General features: G+C 38.6%; 1 protein-coding gene and 1 long non-coding RNA gene across 2 annotated transcripts; one reads left to right on the top strand and one right to left on the bottom strand.

The window, feature by feature from the left end:
• Positions 1–300: 300 nt before the first annotated feature.
• On the top strand, positions 301–2,234 carry LOC133744386 (uncharacterized). Its single transcript, XM_062172504.1, has 2 exons — positions 301–1,435; positions 1,519–2,234. Exons 1-2 carry the CDS (start codon positions 301–303, stop codon positions 2,232–2,234), a joined length of 1,851 nt encoding a protein of 616 aa, XP_062028488.1.
• A 5,616-nt stretch (positions 2,235–7,850) lies between these two features.
• Positions 7,851–11,189, bottom strand: LOC133742561 (uncharacterized). The gene is made up of 4 exons (XR_009862622.1): positions 10,909–11,189; positions 10,737–10,777; positions 9,321–9,384; positions 7,851–8,258 (listed from the first exon to the last, which is right to left on the bottom strand). It is a non-coding gene; the product is annotated as an uncharacterized LOC133742561 (long non-coding RNA).
• Positions 11,190–13,862: the final 2,673 nt, after the last annotated feature.

The following is a 13,862-nucleotide window of genomic DNA, read 5'->3' on the forward strand; positions in this document are numbered from 1 at the left end:
CCGCAGTTGTTTTCCTCATTTTGAGGTTTTTACTGCGCAAACAATTTTGGTGTCTCTTGATCGCTGTGTGATTTGTTTACCTTTCTTTTATGCACTTTATCTACACTGCTATATTCAGGGATTCATATCTGTGTTTCAATCCTTTAACGTTTCTTGCTGGAGTTTTTTGAATTAAGGAAAAGTTGTGGTTTCTGTAGGGAAAGCCTATTTACCCTCCTCTAGGCTTTTAGTTTCATCCCAATATTTTCAATTGGCATCAGAGCGGGTTACTAAGGTTTCTTAGTAAGATTCGTGGGAGGGATGGAACGAGATCGAGCCTTGGGTTCAATTAACAGTCCACCTTGGTTTGATGGGGAAGATTATTCCCAATGGAAAATTATGATGAGAGCATTTTTGTACTCTCAAGATGAAAATATGTGGAAGATTGTTGAGACAGGGTGGGTTCATCCAACCAAACCTGAAAATTCTAAGGCTACTGAGTCTTCGGGGGCCAAAATGATTCCTAAACCAAGGGAAGAGTGGAGTACGGAAGAGGTCCGTGATTGTAATCATGATTTTAAGGCTAGGAATAGTTTATTCACTGCCTTATCAAAAAAGGAAAGGGTTAGGATTAGTCATTGTGAGACTGCCAAGAAAGCTTGGGATCTTCTCCAGGTTACTTATGAGGGCAACAAGAGAGTTAGAGCACAAAAGCTTCAGAGGTTGGTCTTAGAATTTGAGAACATGACAATGGGGAACGATGAGTCAGTTGATGACTTTCATGCTAGACTTATCAATGTGACAAGTCAGTGTCATAGCTTAGGTGACCCATTTGAAGAACATCGTATTGTTAAGAAGTTCCTTAGATCTCTTCCACCTAGCTTTCAGTCCAAGCAAACAGCCATAGAGGAAGCTCAGGATATTGACACCTATTCTCTAGATGAACTTGTAGGCAATCTCAAAACATTTGAGATGAGAATTAAACCAGAAAAAAAGGTGAAAAATATAGCGTTTAACTCTGTCAAAAAGGAAGAAGATGTTGAGGTTAGCACTGAAGATTTGGATTACTTGACAAAACAGTTCAAGAAATTCTTTAAGTCTAGGAACTCCTCTGGTCAAGGGTCAAAAAGTGTTTCTGAGTCTAATTCAAAACAAGGTCAAGCTTCTGACAACTCCTATGGGAGGAACTCCAAAAATAGTAAATATCCCCAAAAGAAAAAATTTAATGAAAAACCTAAATGTTTTGAGTGTGGTGGGATTGGTCATTTAGCGATTGATTGTGGAAACAAAAGGTACAACTCACGTGTGGGTAAAGCCTTAAGGTCCACTTGGAGTGATAGTGAGTCTGATACTCACTCTGAAAATGAAGAAGAGAACATTGCACTTACCTCAACTCTTCATAATGAATCATCTGATGAATCAGACGATGAGGAGCATTCAGATAAAGCGATGAATGGTAAGTACAAGGAGCTTTATGAAGCCTCAAGACAAATCCTTAAGAAAAATGAAAAATTGAGTGAAGAGATTGTTTTGATTAAGAGAGAGAGAAAACGGAGGTTGAAGAGAGATTGGAGTCTAGCGTCAAAAAATGGGAGGTTGAAAGGTCTGACTTCGTTAGTCAAATCAAGGTTTTAGAAGAAAATTTGAATGCTCAGGCCACTCTTGCTGGCTCACTTGCTTCTGAAAAATTAAGCCTTGAACTTGAGTTGAAAGAGTCTCAGCAAAAGTTTTCTAAATTCTCAATTGGGTCAGACAAAGTGTCTAGAATGATTGGGATGGGAAAATCTGAAGGTGACAAAAAGGGCATAGGTTTTAGTTCTGGTGAGAGCTCTAAATCTTTGAAATTTGTAAAGAGTTCAGGTTTCCTTCAACCTGAAAATGTCAATGATAGAAGAGGCAGAGAGTTCAGTTCTAGTGAGCATGATAGACATTCAGGTTTAGCAAAGAATTATGTTCTTCCGCAACTTGGATATCATTCTTTGTCTAGAAAGTTCACCCCTATTTGTCACCATTGTGGAACTCCAGGTCACATCAGACCTAAGTGTAACTATCTTCGGAGAAATGCACAAAGGGTCTGGACTCCTAGAAAGAGTAATCAAAACCTCTCTCTGCAGACAAAGTTGAAAGAACACTTGAGAGAAATTGGCAGGATTGCTCACTTGGTTTCAATCCCAGCGTCCTGTATGCCTCAGATGAAACAAATTTGGAAAAGAAAAGAATCTCATCACCCTACGTTTTCTCGTACAGGTGATTGAACTTCCCTCTGTGTTTTTGGATAGGTAACATGATCGATTTTTTTTTAGTGTCCATGTAGTGTAGATGCATAAGTAAGTGATTTGTTGTTTATTTATTTATTTATTTTAGGATTGCATATAGGACTTCAATCCTGAACAGGACTACATCATGTCTTTTAAGTTTTGTTTTTCTTAAAGAGTCTTTTCTAGCTAGCATGAGTTGTATGCATTCTATTTTTGAAAAAAAAAAAAAAAAAGGTGTTGTTCATTAGTTCATCTTGCATTCATTTTTACTTTTTCTTGCATATAGCATTCGCATAGGGGGAGCTTGGTTCAAAGAAGTTTTAATGTTTCAATGGTGTATAATCCGCTGCACAATCTTGTTTGGTTATCCTTGTTTGATGGTCACTTGCTTGATGAAATTGGTTGCCATGATGTATTTTGTTGATCAATATTCATTGCTAACTAATTAGTTTTGTGTATCTTGGCTATGCTAATCTATACCATACTATGCTTCATGGGTGTTTTGTTTGTGAGTGTTGAAGTGATGCAGGTCCAACAAATGATAAATGACACTCAACTTGTAGATTAATCAGTCTCATGACCTTGTGAAGAAATCGATGATGAACAAGAGTTATAGAAATCAAGATCAAGAATGCCAGATAAGGGGACATGAAGAGGTCATAGATTACATGGTTATGAACAATTGGAGCAATGAGAGATTTTGGAGGAAGCAAATGGTCAAAATTTATATGGTCATCCTCCAGGGAAGTAAACTATCTTATCATCTTGTGTGATAATCTGAGTCTCATTGATATAATGATGTCTATAAGAATCCAGTTCAACATTCTTGCACAAAGCACATTGATATGAGAAAACATTTTATTTGTGACATGATTGAGAGAAATTTTCTGGAACTTGTGTTCGTGCCTTCCGAATATCAATTGATTGATCTTAGACAATGCTCGTGTTGAGTCACCTAGAAATGCTATTGGAGTGTGTTCTCAGGACTGATAGTCTGATACTCTCCCTCAATAGGTTCATCTGCATTTATAACTTCTGCATGTTCATTGTGTGCCTTCATTTAGATTAGACAAAAAAAAAAAAAAAAAAAAATTAGTTTCAGCAGAATGCAATTGTCTCTACTATGATTGCATGTGAGATTTCAATCCTGAAGTACTTGGTGGAAAATTGATCTTAGATTGAGATCGTTGATTCTTACTCTCCTTTTCGATCATGGGTCCAAGTTGCAGGGCACTATATGTTCTTCTTTCTACCTCAGGTTTTAGTCAAAGATTATGGCTGGTTCACTCTCCCACACTTTGCTATTCACTTGCACACTTAAGTCCTTTGTGGGGGTAACATCTTGTTCTAAGTGATCTGGGATTAGTCCTTCACCCACGGCGCATTTTTTGTTGTTAGTAATTCTATGCTCCTGTAATAAATATATATATATATATATATATTTATATATACTCATTGCAATATGGAGCTTGGCCAGGCTATTTCTAAAGTAAACAGGCCTCGGTCGTGACGAACGATATGAGGATTGGGCAGAAACAGGAATGGCTTGGTCTCCCGGTGGTTTATCTTGTTGCTCTTAATCGACTCGAGTTGATGTGTCCTTTGGAGTGTCCTTGTTACACTTAGTGCCCTAAAACCAACTGGTTTGGGAGCCACTGACATAAGGCTCGCTACATGAGTCGCAGCAAAAACAAAAAAAAAAATGGTGTGGAAGGCTTCAAAAGAAAATGTATGAGCCCACACGGTGATATAAGGAGGACTTGAGAAACGAAAAGTAGTGTTTGTCGGTGAACTCTAATTCTGGTTGATCCTAGGTTAAGTTGAAGCCCCATATTGACTTCTGATCACTTTACCACAAAGTTAAGAGGTGCTTTAGCCCCAGTTTGTGTCTAAATGCTTGTTGTTCAAGATTACTGTGTAGTGTTCCTTATGCTTGACCCATTGTTGTCTTTGAGAAGTCATCAAATCACTTTCTCTAAATGCTATGCTTTTTCTTCCCTCTCACTTCTGCGACTAATATTCTCACCTTATTGTGTGTTATCATGATCATGATCATTTTTTTTTTTCTTCATTCTGTCTAGATGAATCGATTAAGGGGGAGTATGAGTACTACTTGTTAATTTTCACGTTCTGGATGATTCAAAATGAGTGTTGGATGAATGTTGATTGCATCTATATATGAATTGGGAGTTTTGGTACGGTTTCATGCCTCTTAATCAACATGCCTGTTTAGGTTTCTTATGGCATCATTCTCTCATGCGATAGTATTGAATACGGTTCTTGTGGTTTATAGCTCAGAGTTTACTATATGAACTCCACCATGTTATTTTTTACCATCCATTGTTCATGGTCTTTCGCTGCATGAGGTGATGGTAATTCTATCTTGTTGGTGTCCTTTGTCATTCCTAGACAAAAAGGGGGAGAAGTTGGGCTAATTCTATGTGTTACATGCTTTTCACTGGTTTGTTTGTTAAAAGTGTTTCAGGAATGATCAATGGTGAATTGCATTGAAGAACATCAGTGGTGGATTTGATTGAAGTAGGAAGAGCATAGTTCAAGAGAGTTATTGTTGTCTCTTTGATGTGAGGTCTTTGACAATTGGTGGTTTGTATTAGTGTTTTGTATAGGAATGCCAAAGGGGGAGATTGTTAGTATAGATTTTATTGTATATTGGCATTCCTAATACAAAACCTAGAGTCTTAGGTCTAAGTTAGAAGTGTGCCAATCATTGGAGTGAAGACCTAGTCGAATAAAAAAAAAGACTCACTGCTTCCGTTGACTCCTCAAGGTACTTCACAGGTAATTGCATATGCATCTCATACGTTTTGTGTCTTTATGCATACTGGGATTGATGCATGTGTTGCAATCCCGGTTAGGTCAGAATATGTGAGTTGGTCTGTGTTCGATTTCTTTAGTTAGAAGATCTTTTGTGCATTATTGCTGTCAGTCATTAAGTTGTAAAAGGATATTTATTCTACATGATTTGTTCAGTTAAGTCTATCTTTTTCATTAGGGATAAAATCATGTTTATTTGTAGAATATCTTTTTAGAATATGTCCCTTCCATATAAGGAGTCAATTAGGTTTTGGTGTCTTTATTGTCCAAAGTTTTAGGGGGAGTCTGCATATTATAAACAGCAATAAAATGCATTCATTGTGGGGGTCTTTGATGGGAAAAAGATTGTATTCATCCATTGTGATTTAGAAAAAGGCGTCATTCATCTTTGAATAGTGATGTGCTTCAAATCGTATCAGTAATCTACTTGTTCCATGTTAAAGTAGATTGGTGAGTCAAACACTTTTTCATTTATCAATCATACACTGCATATCAAGTACTCTCGAGGTCAGTTGGAGTTGTTGATGTGCAAAGAAGGTTGAAGGTCGAGGTCAGTACCTATCAATCCTACCAATGAGAGCAGTTCATCAGTGGAGAAGATTTACGAAGACGTGATCATACAGCCTTCTAGAATGTGTCTGGTAAGTATAGCCGAGGTCAGTGCTATTGGTTGTTTGTAAGAGAACTCGTATCTTTCCATTAAGTGAATTGGTTTTCACTAGGGCTTTAGAGAGTTAAGGCCCCGCAGTTGTTTTCCTCATTTTGAGGTTTTTACTGCGCAAACAATTTTGGTGTCTCTTGATCGCTGTGTGATTGTGTTTACCTTTCTTTTATGCACTTTATCTACACTGCTATATTCAGGGATTCATATCTGTGTTTCAATCCTTTAACGTTTCTTGCTGGAGTTTTTTGAATTAAGGAAAAGTTGTGGTTTCTGTAGGGAAAGCCTATTTACCCCCCTCTAGGCTTTTTAGTTTCATCCCAATATTTTCAAAGTAGCTTAACCCCAAGTGTGCTAGACATTACCCTTATCTCAGCCCTCAACCTTCCCAAATATTCTGTAGATTGGACAGCAGCTCCTTTGATTTGGAAGATTCGTTCTTTGGCCGAGTCGTTTACCTCAATTACCTGGCTTTGGACCAGCAGAAAAGCCAACCAGGCAGCCGACTTTGTCGCAGCCTTGGCTTCCAGGAGGATGTGTCCTGTTGATTGGGTCTCCAATCCACCTTCCTCCTTTTTAGCTTTGTTGTCAGTTGATAGTTCTATCATCCTTTCCCAGGATTTTGTTCCTCCGGGTTTTGATGTTGGCTAGGTTCTGTTGTACTCTTGTTCTGTTTTTTTTTTAATATATGTTTTTATTCGTCAAAAAAAAAAAAAAAAAAAAAAAACATAACAAATGCAGTTAAAAATAAGTAGGGATCATAAAGTTAAGGCTATCACAGCTTACAAACTCCAGCTTTTCTCATTTATAAATTAAACTCCAAAGTAATTAAGCCAAAGTTCATTACAGAATAGGGCAGAAAGAGAAAGGGAACAATTTTTGTTACAATTCATCATTGAAATTTTTATTTGTTTGAGTCTTCCTTTCTCCCTTCCTTCACTCGCTGCAATCTGCATAGGAATAAGCAATATTAAGCTCTTTGATTAGATGTTAAAAATGAAGAGCCAACCAACGTCGGAGACACCAATAATCAGAAGTAGATAAGAACCCCATTTAGAAACCAAGAAGTAATTATGATGACTACTTCAAGAATATACAAAATGCAAGGTTGAACACCTTTTCTTGCGTATCTGAACCAAAAACACAAAACCCACAAACAATTATTAAACAGAAAAGAACAACTGCTTGGATGAGAATAAATTTATTCGGATCGTTTGCTCCGCAAAACCCGGACTGTTCTGCGTCTAGGGTTTCCACTTGCTTCTCGTCCGGTGACGCTCATGCCTGGCGTTGGCTCGCCTTGCTGGTAAGGAGCTGCTGCCGGATGGGATTGTGATACTATCTGCCTGGAAGCTTCAAGGAAAGGGTTTGGCTCGGGGCTAGATGGGTTTGGCGACGAGTCCCGAAGTCGTCTTCCGTGCGGTGGTTGTGTGCACAAGGATGGCGCGCCTCATCAAGGGACTTCCAGGTCCGGCGAGTCCATGGGATTGGGCGGCGGGGAAGGATCCGAGATCGGGGCACGATGTAGTGTAGCGGGTTTCGTTTCGGCGTGTCTCGGTGTGGGGCATCGCGGCTTAGGGTGTGGCGACAAGAATCGCGGCGGTGTGAGTCGGGACGTCGTTGGGTCGCCGCGGAGGGGACCACTGGCATTGCACCGGAACTGTGCTAGTCGCCATTCAGCGAGGAAGATGAAGTCTTGGGCTTGGGGAGTGCTATTCTCTGCTGGGCCTGAGTTTGGGCCTCTTTTCTTGGGTTGTCCTCTTCGGCAGAGTGATTTGGGCTGGGTTTTTCTGCCCTAGTCCTCTATTTTGTTTTTAGTTAGGCTAATTACAATAAATTTCCTTGTATTAAGAAGCTATGCATTTCCATGCACTCTATGTACCTCTAGCGCCTCTGGAGTAGTACCAAAGGAGGATCTCCGCTATCTCTACGTATTTGATTGTATAATAGGTATGTCTATTTCTATGTACCACTGTGGGTACTACCATTAACGATCTTGTTTGTCTATGCCCTTAAATGGCAGCGGGAGGGTATGTAATGACCTATTCTGGCTTGTAATGAATATATTTTCTCGCCCCGTGGGCCTATTCAAAAAAAAAAAAATACACTATTTTCTATCACTTCCTTGTCCATCTAATAACCCACAAACCGAGTTTGGTATGAGTTGCAGATATTAATTGACTCCGACGAACATGTTCGCACAGATTTTCACAAAAAATGAGGAGTCGGGTGACATTTCCGTCTCTCTTCTGTTTCTCTGAATGGAAGCAAAGATTCACATGACAATAATTTGTATTACCTCATCATTTACTGGTATCATTTCCCCAAACATTATCCCAGGAACCACTAGGAGCGGCCTTTGGTCCCTCAATGTAGTTTCGGTTCTCAGGTGCACCGCCGGGCCCAGAGAATGGAAGCCCATTGGGACCTGCTGGAGGTCCCATCTTGGGTTTTGTTCTGACTCCCAATGTCCTCAATACAAACCTACCTAGCTCTCCATAGAATGGACCAGAGCGATCAAAAAGCTGCAGCATAGTATAATCAAACAGTTAGCACTATTTAAGCATTTTATGATATATTTTAAATACTTGAAAAGGTATTGCAATGTTATGTCAACAAAACAAAGTAAGAAAATGAAAAACCTGTCAAATTGACCCCCATAAAATCGAGTCCAGGTTTTTTAAACTAATCTTTTGCAAGAAGGCAAAGAAGCTCATAAGAGGTCCTAAATTTGCATTGCCATTTTATCAACAAAGTAAGAAAGGAAGATGACAATCATTCTAAAGTAAAGTTTATTTTATTTTATCTTATTTTACCTTAACATGTGAAACTTTCAAAAATTTATACAGCCCTAAAAAATCATTCTAAGTTGTTGCCACAAGCATTTACCAGACAGTTTTCCTGAAACAATCACGAAGTGTTGATTTTACACTCAGACAAATGAAAAGATACAATGGCAGGTAAAAACCTGAAGTAGAGCGGTCATGAAAAAATGGAATGTCAGGGTGTATTGGTCTATCAGAATTGCAATCTGACCGAAAGTGTTTAGTGATTGTTTGAGGTTGTCACATTGATTTGAAATTGAGAATGGTATACACTTCTCTCCCTATCTCCATGATGTTTTCAGCATTATTATATTAAAACCAACAAATTCACATGCAGGCAGCAGTTTAATTTAGCAGCATTATGATAACAGTACTATCATAACACCTACTCAACAAATTTCGTTCTGAACTTCCAGGATTAACAATTTTTTTTGCAGAAAAACAAATTTGAGTAGCTCTTCCCTTGTTCTAAAAAAAGATTGCAAATACCTCTTATGCTGTCATCGGTTATGGAGTAGAGACGGCATTTGGACTTCTTAAAAATCTCAACTATCTGATAAGCCTTATGTTATATATTACCAGTCATTAGCTAACATCGGCAGCATTTTTAGAAGCGGAAAATAAAAGGAAATAAAGAAATTTCAAGAATAAATGGTCAAAATCTCAAACCAAAACATGCGGCAAAGATTTCAGATCAAGAGAATTATAACTTAATGCGTGAAAAGGACAGCACTGACTTAATTGGCTGCAATTGTTACTCACCTGCGGAAAGATCTGTCTTAGTCATAGCTTATTGAACCATCGATCTTGCAAAAAGGGCAGGCCTCTGATGAAAAAATAAATTTGAAAAGTCAGAGGAGGAAAGATATGCAATGAAACAACATTCAAAAGACTGCAGACGCTGAAGAGATACAAGATAGTAATCTACTGGCTTTTGTAACGTTTTGATAGAGATCTTGATTCCCAAGGGAATCTAGCCAAGGTAAACAAGGAAGATCTACCTACCTATTTTGAGATAAAAATTATAAAACTAAATAATTTATTTATTTTTTTTTCAGAAAGGTCAGAGTCTATTAGGATACAAATAACACTAGACCCTAATACAGACATGAATTGATATGCATGTCGAAATCAGATCCATGCTTGGATATGCAAGAGGTGGACGAAGGAGAAGAAAGACACAGGCAGCAAGCTGGTATTTGGAAGCCCTAATGGAATCTTGAGAACATGGTCAGAACTCCTATATAATTTGATGACTATGCATGTTTTGGTCACTTTCTACACTGGTCACTAGAAGTGTTGGATGTCTCGTAGAATGAGATAGATTCACACACTATCAACAAGACACGGAATCTATGCTCTTCTCCTCTTTCTCATACAGAAGAAACTAGCTAATTAGATGCATGATTCACATGACTTTAAGGATCCTCAGTTAATGTAGTTGTCCATATATACCTGCACCCTTGAGATGCCCTCCACACAAGACATGTCGGATCAAGCATAATACCAGAACCATACCATAACACATCACATTCAAGAATATGTGGCTCTTCCATTTTACTGTAGTTAGAGTGAAATTATATGCACATTCAGGCAATTGAAAAGATTTCAATATCTTTTTTTTTTTTCGGTCAGATCGTAATGGAACGATGGGATATTGATAAATTGAACAGGTCATGGAAACACAGAAAGCGTGATGTTTTTTAAATTTTCAATGACAAAAAGTACACTTTTCTGGAAAAATAAAACATCTCAGTGAGAACAGAAACAAAGATACATGTGCTTTTAAGCCTAGAAGTGAGCATTAATCATTGGCAAACATTACATTACTGATGAGTAGTTAGTTCTCCCCCAGTTTCCCAATCAAGGATGTAAGTTGTTAGTCTCTCGTGGGTTAGGGGGAACAGCACTTTGGCTTCTTCAAAATTTTAAATATTCGACTCATATCAAGTGACATATTACCAGCCTAATACCTAGCGTTGAAGAAACTGAATCAGGAGAACTGACCGTATGAATGACTTTGACCGGCAGAAAAAGATAAAAAGACAATGAATGACAATTAGCTAATGGAAAATTTCAAAAAAAAAAGGTACTAATAGAATTTGAGTTATGATGTTTAGAGGTTGAACATTAGATTATAAGAACCAATTCACAGCAGAAAATTTTAAAGTTGATTACCTCCGAAGCAAAGTCCCATTCTTCAGAGGGAGATCTGCTCTCTGCAACACCAAGACAAGAAAAACTATGATAAAAATAAAACCCAAAAAGATCAACATAATTTTAGCTTTCATGAACAAGAATGTCAAGACGATAGTTTCAAATATGAGGAAGCAACAGTGACATTTGGAACCTTACTAACACAACAATACTTTGCCTTCAGCATGCACTACAGGCCTTGGACACATGACCGGCAAGAATTTAAGGATCTTCAGTTAATATAATTTTCTATACATTCAACAATAAGGATCTTCACTGCACCACTGAAACACCCGGCATACAAGACATTGGATCAAGCACAAAACCGAATGCATAGCATGACACATTACATTCAACAATAATGGCTCATCCTTTTAATGTAGAATGAAAATATGCAGAACCAGACTGTGGAATCATGAGTACTATTGATAAATTGAAGAGGTACTGGGCAATCACTCAATGGTATTGGACAATCACACAAAAAGCTAAATATAGGATCGATGTGAAAAAGCAATCCACCCTTTTCTGCAAAAATCAGTATTTTAATGAGAATATGTAATACCCCGAAAAATCCAAATTAAATTCCATGGATTTTTAGAAATGATTTCACGATAGTAGGAGCGAGTACGAAGCTTGGAGAAGTTGTGGAATTAGTTCGAACGATTTTATTTTCGAAATCGAACGTTATTTAGGGGCTCGTGGAAATTGACTTTTTATACATACGGAATTTGGGAAAACTTCCTGCATGAAAGTTGTAGGGCTCGTCGATACGATCTCGTGCATATGTGGAACACAATATTCGGAGTTCGTATGAATAAGTTATGAATATTTGAAATTTGGGAATTTTCTATAAATAGGAAAAATTTCTGATTTTTTCATTAAGGACGAAAAAATCTAATTTTTGCTAAACAGTCCCCGAAACCCTCCGTTCTCTCTCCTCTCCCACGCGGCCGAACCGCTCGACCAGACCCGGCCGAACGGCCCTCCTCCGGCGTCCTCCAGCCCCGGACCCGGACACCACCGTGATCGCCGCTCCACGCCCAGACGCCCTCCGGTGTGGTCTTGACCCGCCGCTGCCCCGAAAGCTGGATCGAAGACACCCAGACGAGGGAAACCGACCCGGCCGGAAAACGTCGACGCCGGCGTTGCACGGGCCGATCCTTCCCATTTTCGTGATCTCCTCTTCCCCCTGATCATCCCCATGTAAGTCTTTCATCACGATTTTGAGTGTAGACCGCTAGATCAAGGTTTGACTTTTTGAACGCCTCTGATTCAATCTAGGATCCGATCGTGCGGCCGAGATTAATCCAACTTCAACGCTTGATCTAGGACGATCTAGGCCGAACCAGGCTTAGCTCCAGGTATGAAAGTTGATCACCCTTTCATTTTGAAGAAGTTTGTAGTTGACGACTTTTGCATCAGAGGTGGTTGACCTTCGTTGACCGCCGCGTTGACCACCGTCTGACCTCCGCTTGTGGCGGCGGGTCGGACCTTATTTTGAGTTTATATTATCTGGACGATGATCTACGCATCCATACGAGCGTTTTGATATATTACAAGGTTATTTTAGAAAATGTGGATAAATAATGGATTTACGTTTTGACGTTACTATTTAACGTTTTTACGGTTTATCTTCGGTTTACGATCTGCGAAGATCTGACCATCGGTTTTACTTCAAATTATAACATGTTGATCGTATGACTGTCCCGATGACTTTGTGTGGTCATGGGCGAAGATCCGACCGTTGGATCTTCGTATAAATGCAAAACAGTGATTAGGGAGGCGATTCGTGAGAATCCGTCCGTCGGATTTTCGTATAAATTTGTGAAGATGATAGTAAGGACGATTCAGGAAGATCTGACCGTTGGATCTTCGTGATGATTTTTGGAGGGTGATCCTAAGGGCGATCCGTGAGGATCCGACCGTTGGATCATCATTTAATTTCGATCCGACCGTTGGATTGTCGTTTGAGTATGTTTTTGAGTTGTTGGCTAAGTTAAGGTCATGTTTGACTAGGTGATTGACGGTCTTCCTTGGGTGAGCGGTTTCGGTGTGTATTGTGTTGAATTGAAGACGCAGCGGGAATATCGAGGTGAGTAAATCGCACATGGTTCATTCACGAACCGAAATTCGGTGATTTTATTTAATTGAGAAATTGTGGAAATTGTTTTATGAAAATAAATATTTGTTTTAAATTATATGGACTTGATCGACTACGGTCCATAGGTAAGTAAAATGTATTTAACTATAAAAAAATGAATTTCTAGATTTTATTGCATGTGAACTATAGTTGGTATTAGTGGTCACTCTTGTGTGGGTGACTACATATATATATATTTACGTGGAATATATATTGGATGGTGTGATTTACTGAGTTATATTTTGAGCATTACCCTTTGGAATATGTGATTTATCTTAGATGTTGTGTTGTCTATGATAATGGGTAATTGAGTAAAGTGCGATAGTTGAGTCGTTGAGATGAATTAAATGAGGAGTCGAGTGAATTGAGAAAAGCAGTCATTCGTAAAGTGAACCTTGGCCCAGGTGACACTTTACGATACAGTTAGAGCTCTAGTCTGTCTGCCATCATACTGCTTGGGGGATAAACGAGTTATCATATGCCCTTGGGTATGACATCACATACTGAATGGGATGATTAATATAATTAATCATAAGCCTGTAAGTATGATATACTGAATGGGGTGATTAATATAATTAATCATAAGCCTGTAAGTATAATATACTGCATGGGATGATTTATATAAATAAATCATAAGCCTGTGAGTATATATTGAGTAAGAAGTTGTTTATTTTTGAGTAGTCATGATGAGATGTGAGTTGATTGATGCTTGAAGTGACGTTGTACACTTCAATTCTTATGCAAAACAAAATTAAAATGTGCTTGAGTTGATTGTGTTACTTTAAATCGTGCAATCCTTTCGTTTACTCATACGAGCTTTGCAAAAAGCTTACCAGGTTTGTATTGTTGCAATCCCGGTACACTATTCAAACGGTGTAGCGGGTAATCCTGCAGGTCAGGAGAATCAGGGCGGTGATCGAGCGGGTTAGAGTATTTGTTATAGTTTTACAGCATTTGTAATAGTGAGG

Source organism: Rosa rugosa, chromosome 4, assembly GCF_958449725.1.
Source record: "Rosa rugosa chromosome 4, drRosRugo1.1, whole genome shotgun sequence".
NCBI classification, from domain to species: domain Eukaryota; kingdom Viridiplantae; phylum Streptophyta; class Magnoliopsida; order Rosales; family Rosaceae; genus Rosa; species Rosa rugosa.

Bases quoted from the DNA above. Each gene is read 5' to 3' on its own strand.
- LOC133744386 (XM_062172504.1), top strand. From the start codon at position 301: ATGGAACGAGATCGAGCCTTGGGTTCAATTAACAGTCCACCTTGGTTT. The intron at 1,436-1,518 runs GTAAGTACAAGG...GTTTTGATTAAG, and splicing joins TTCAGATAAAGCGATGAATG to AGAGAGAGAAAACGGAGGTT.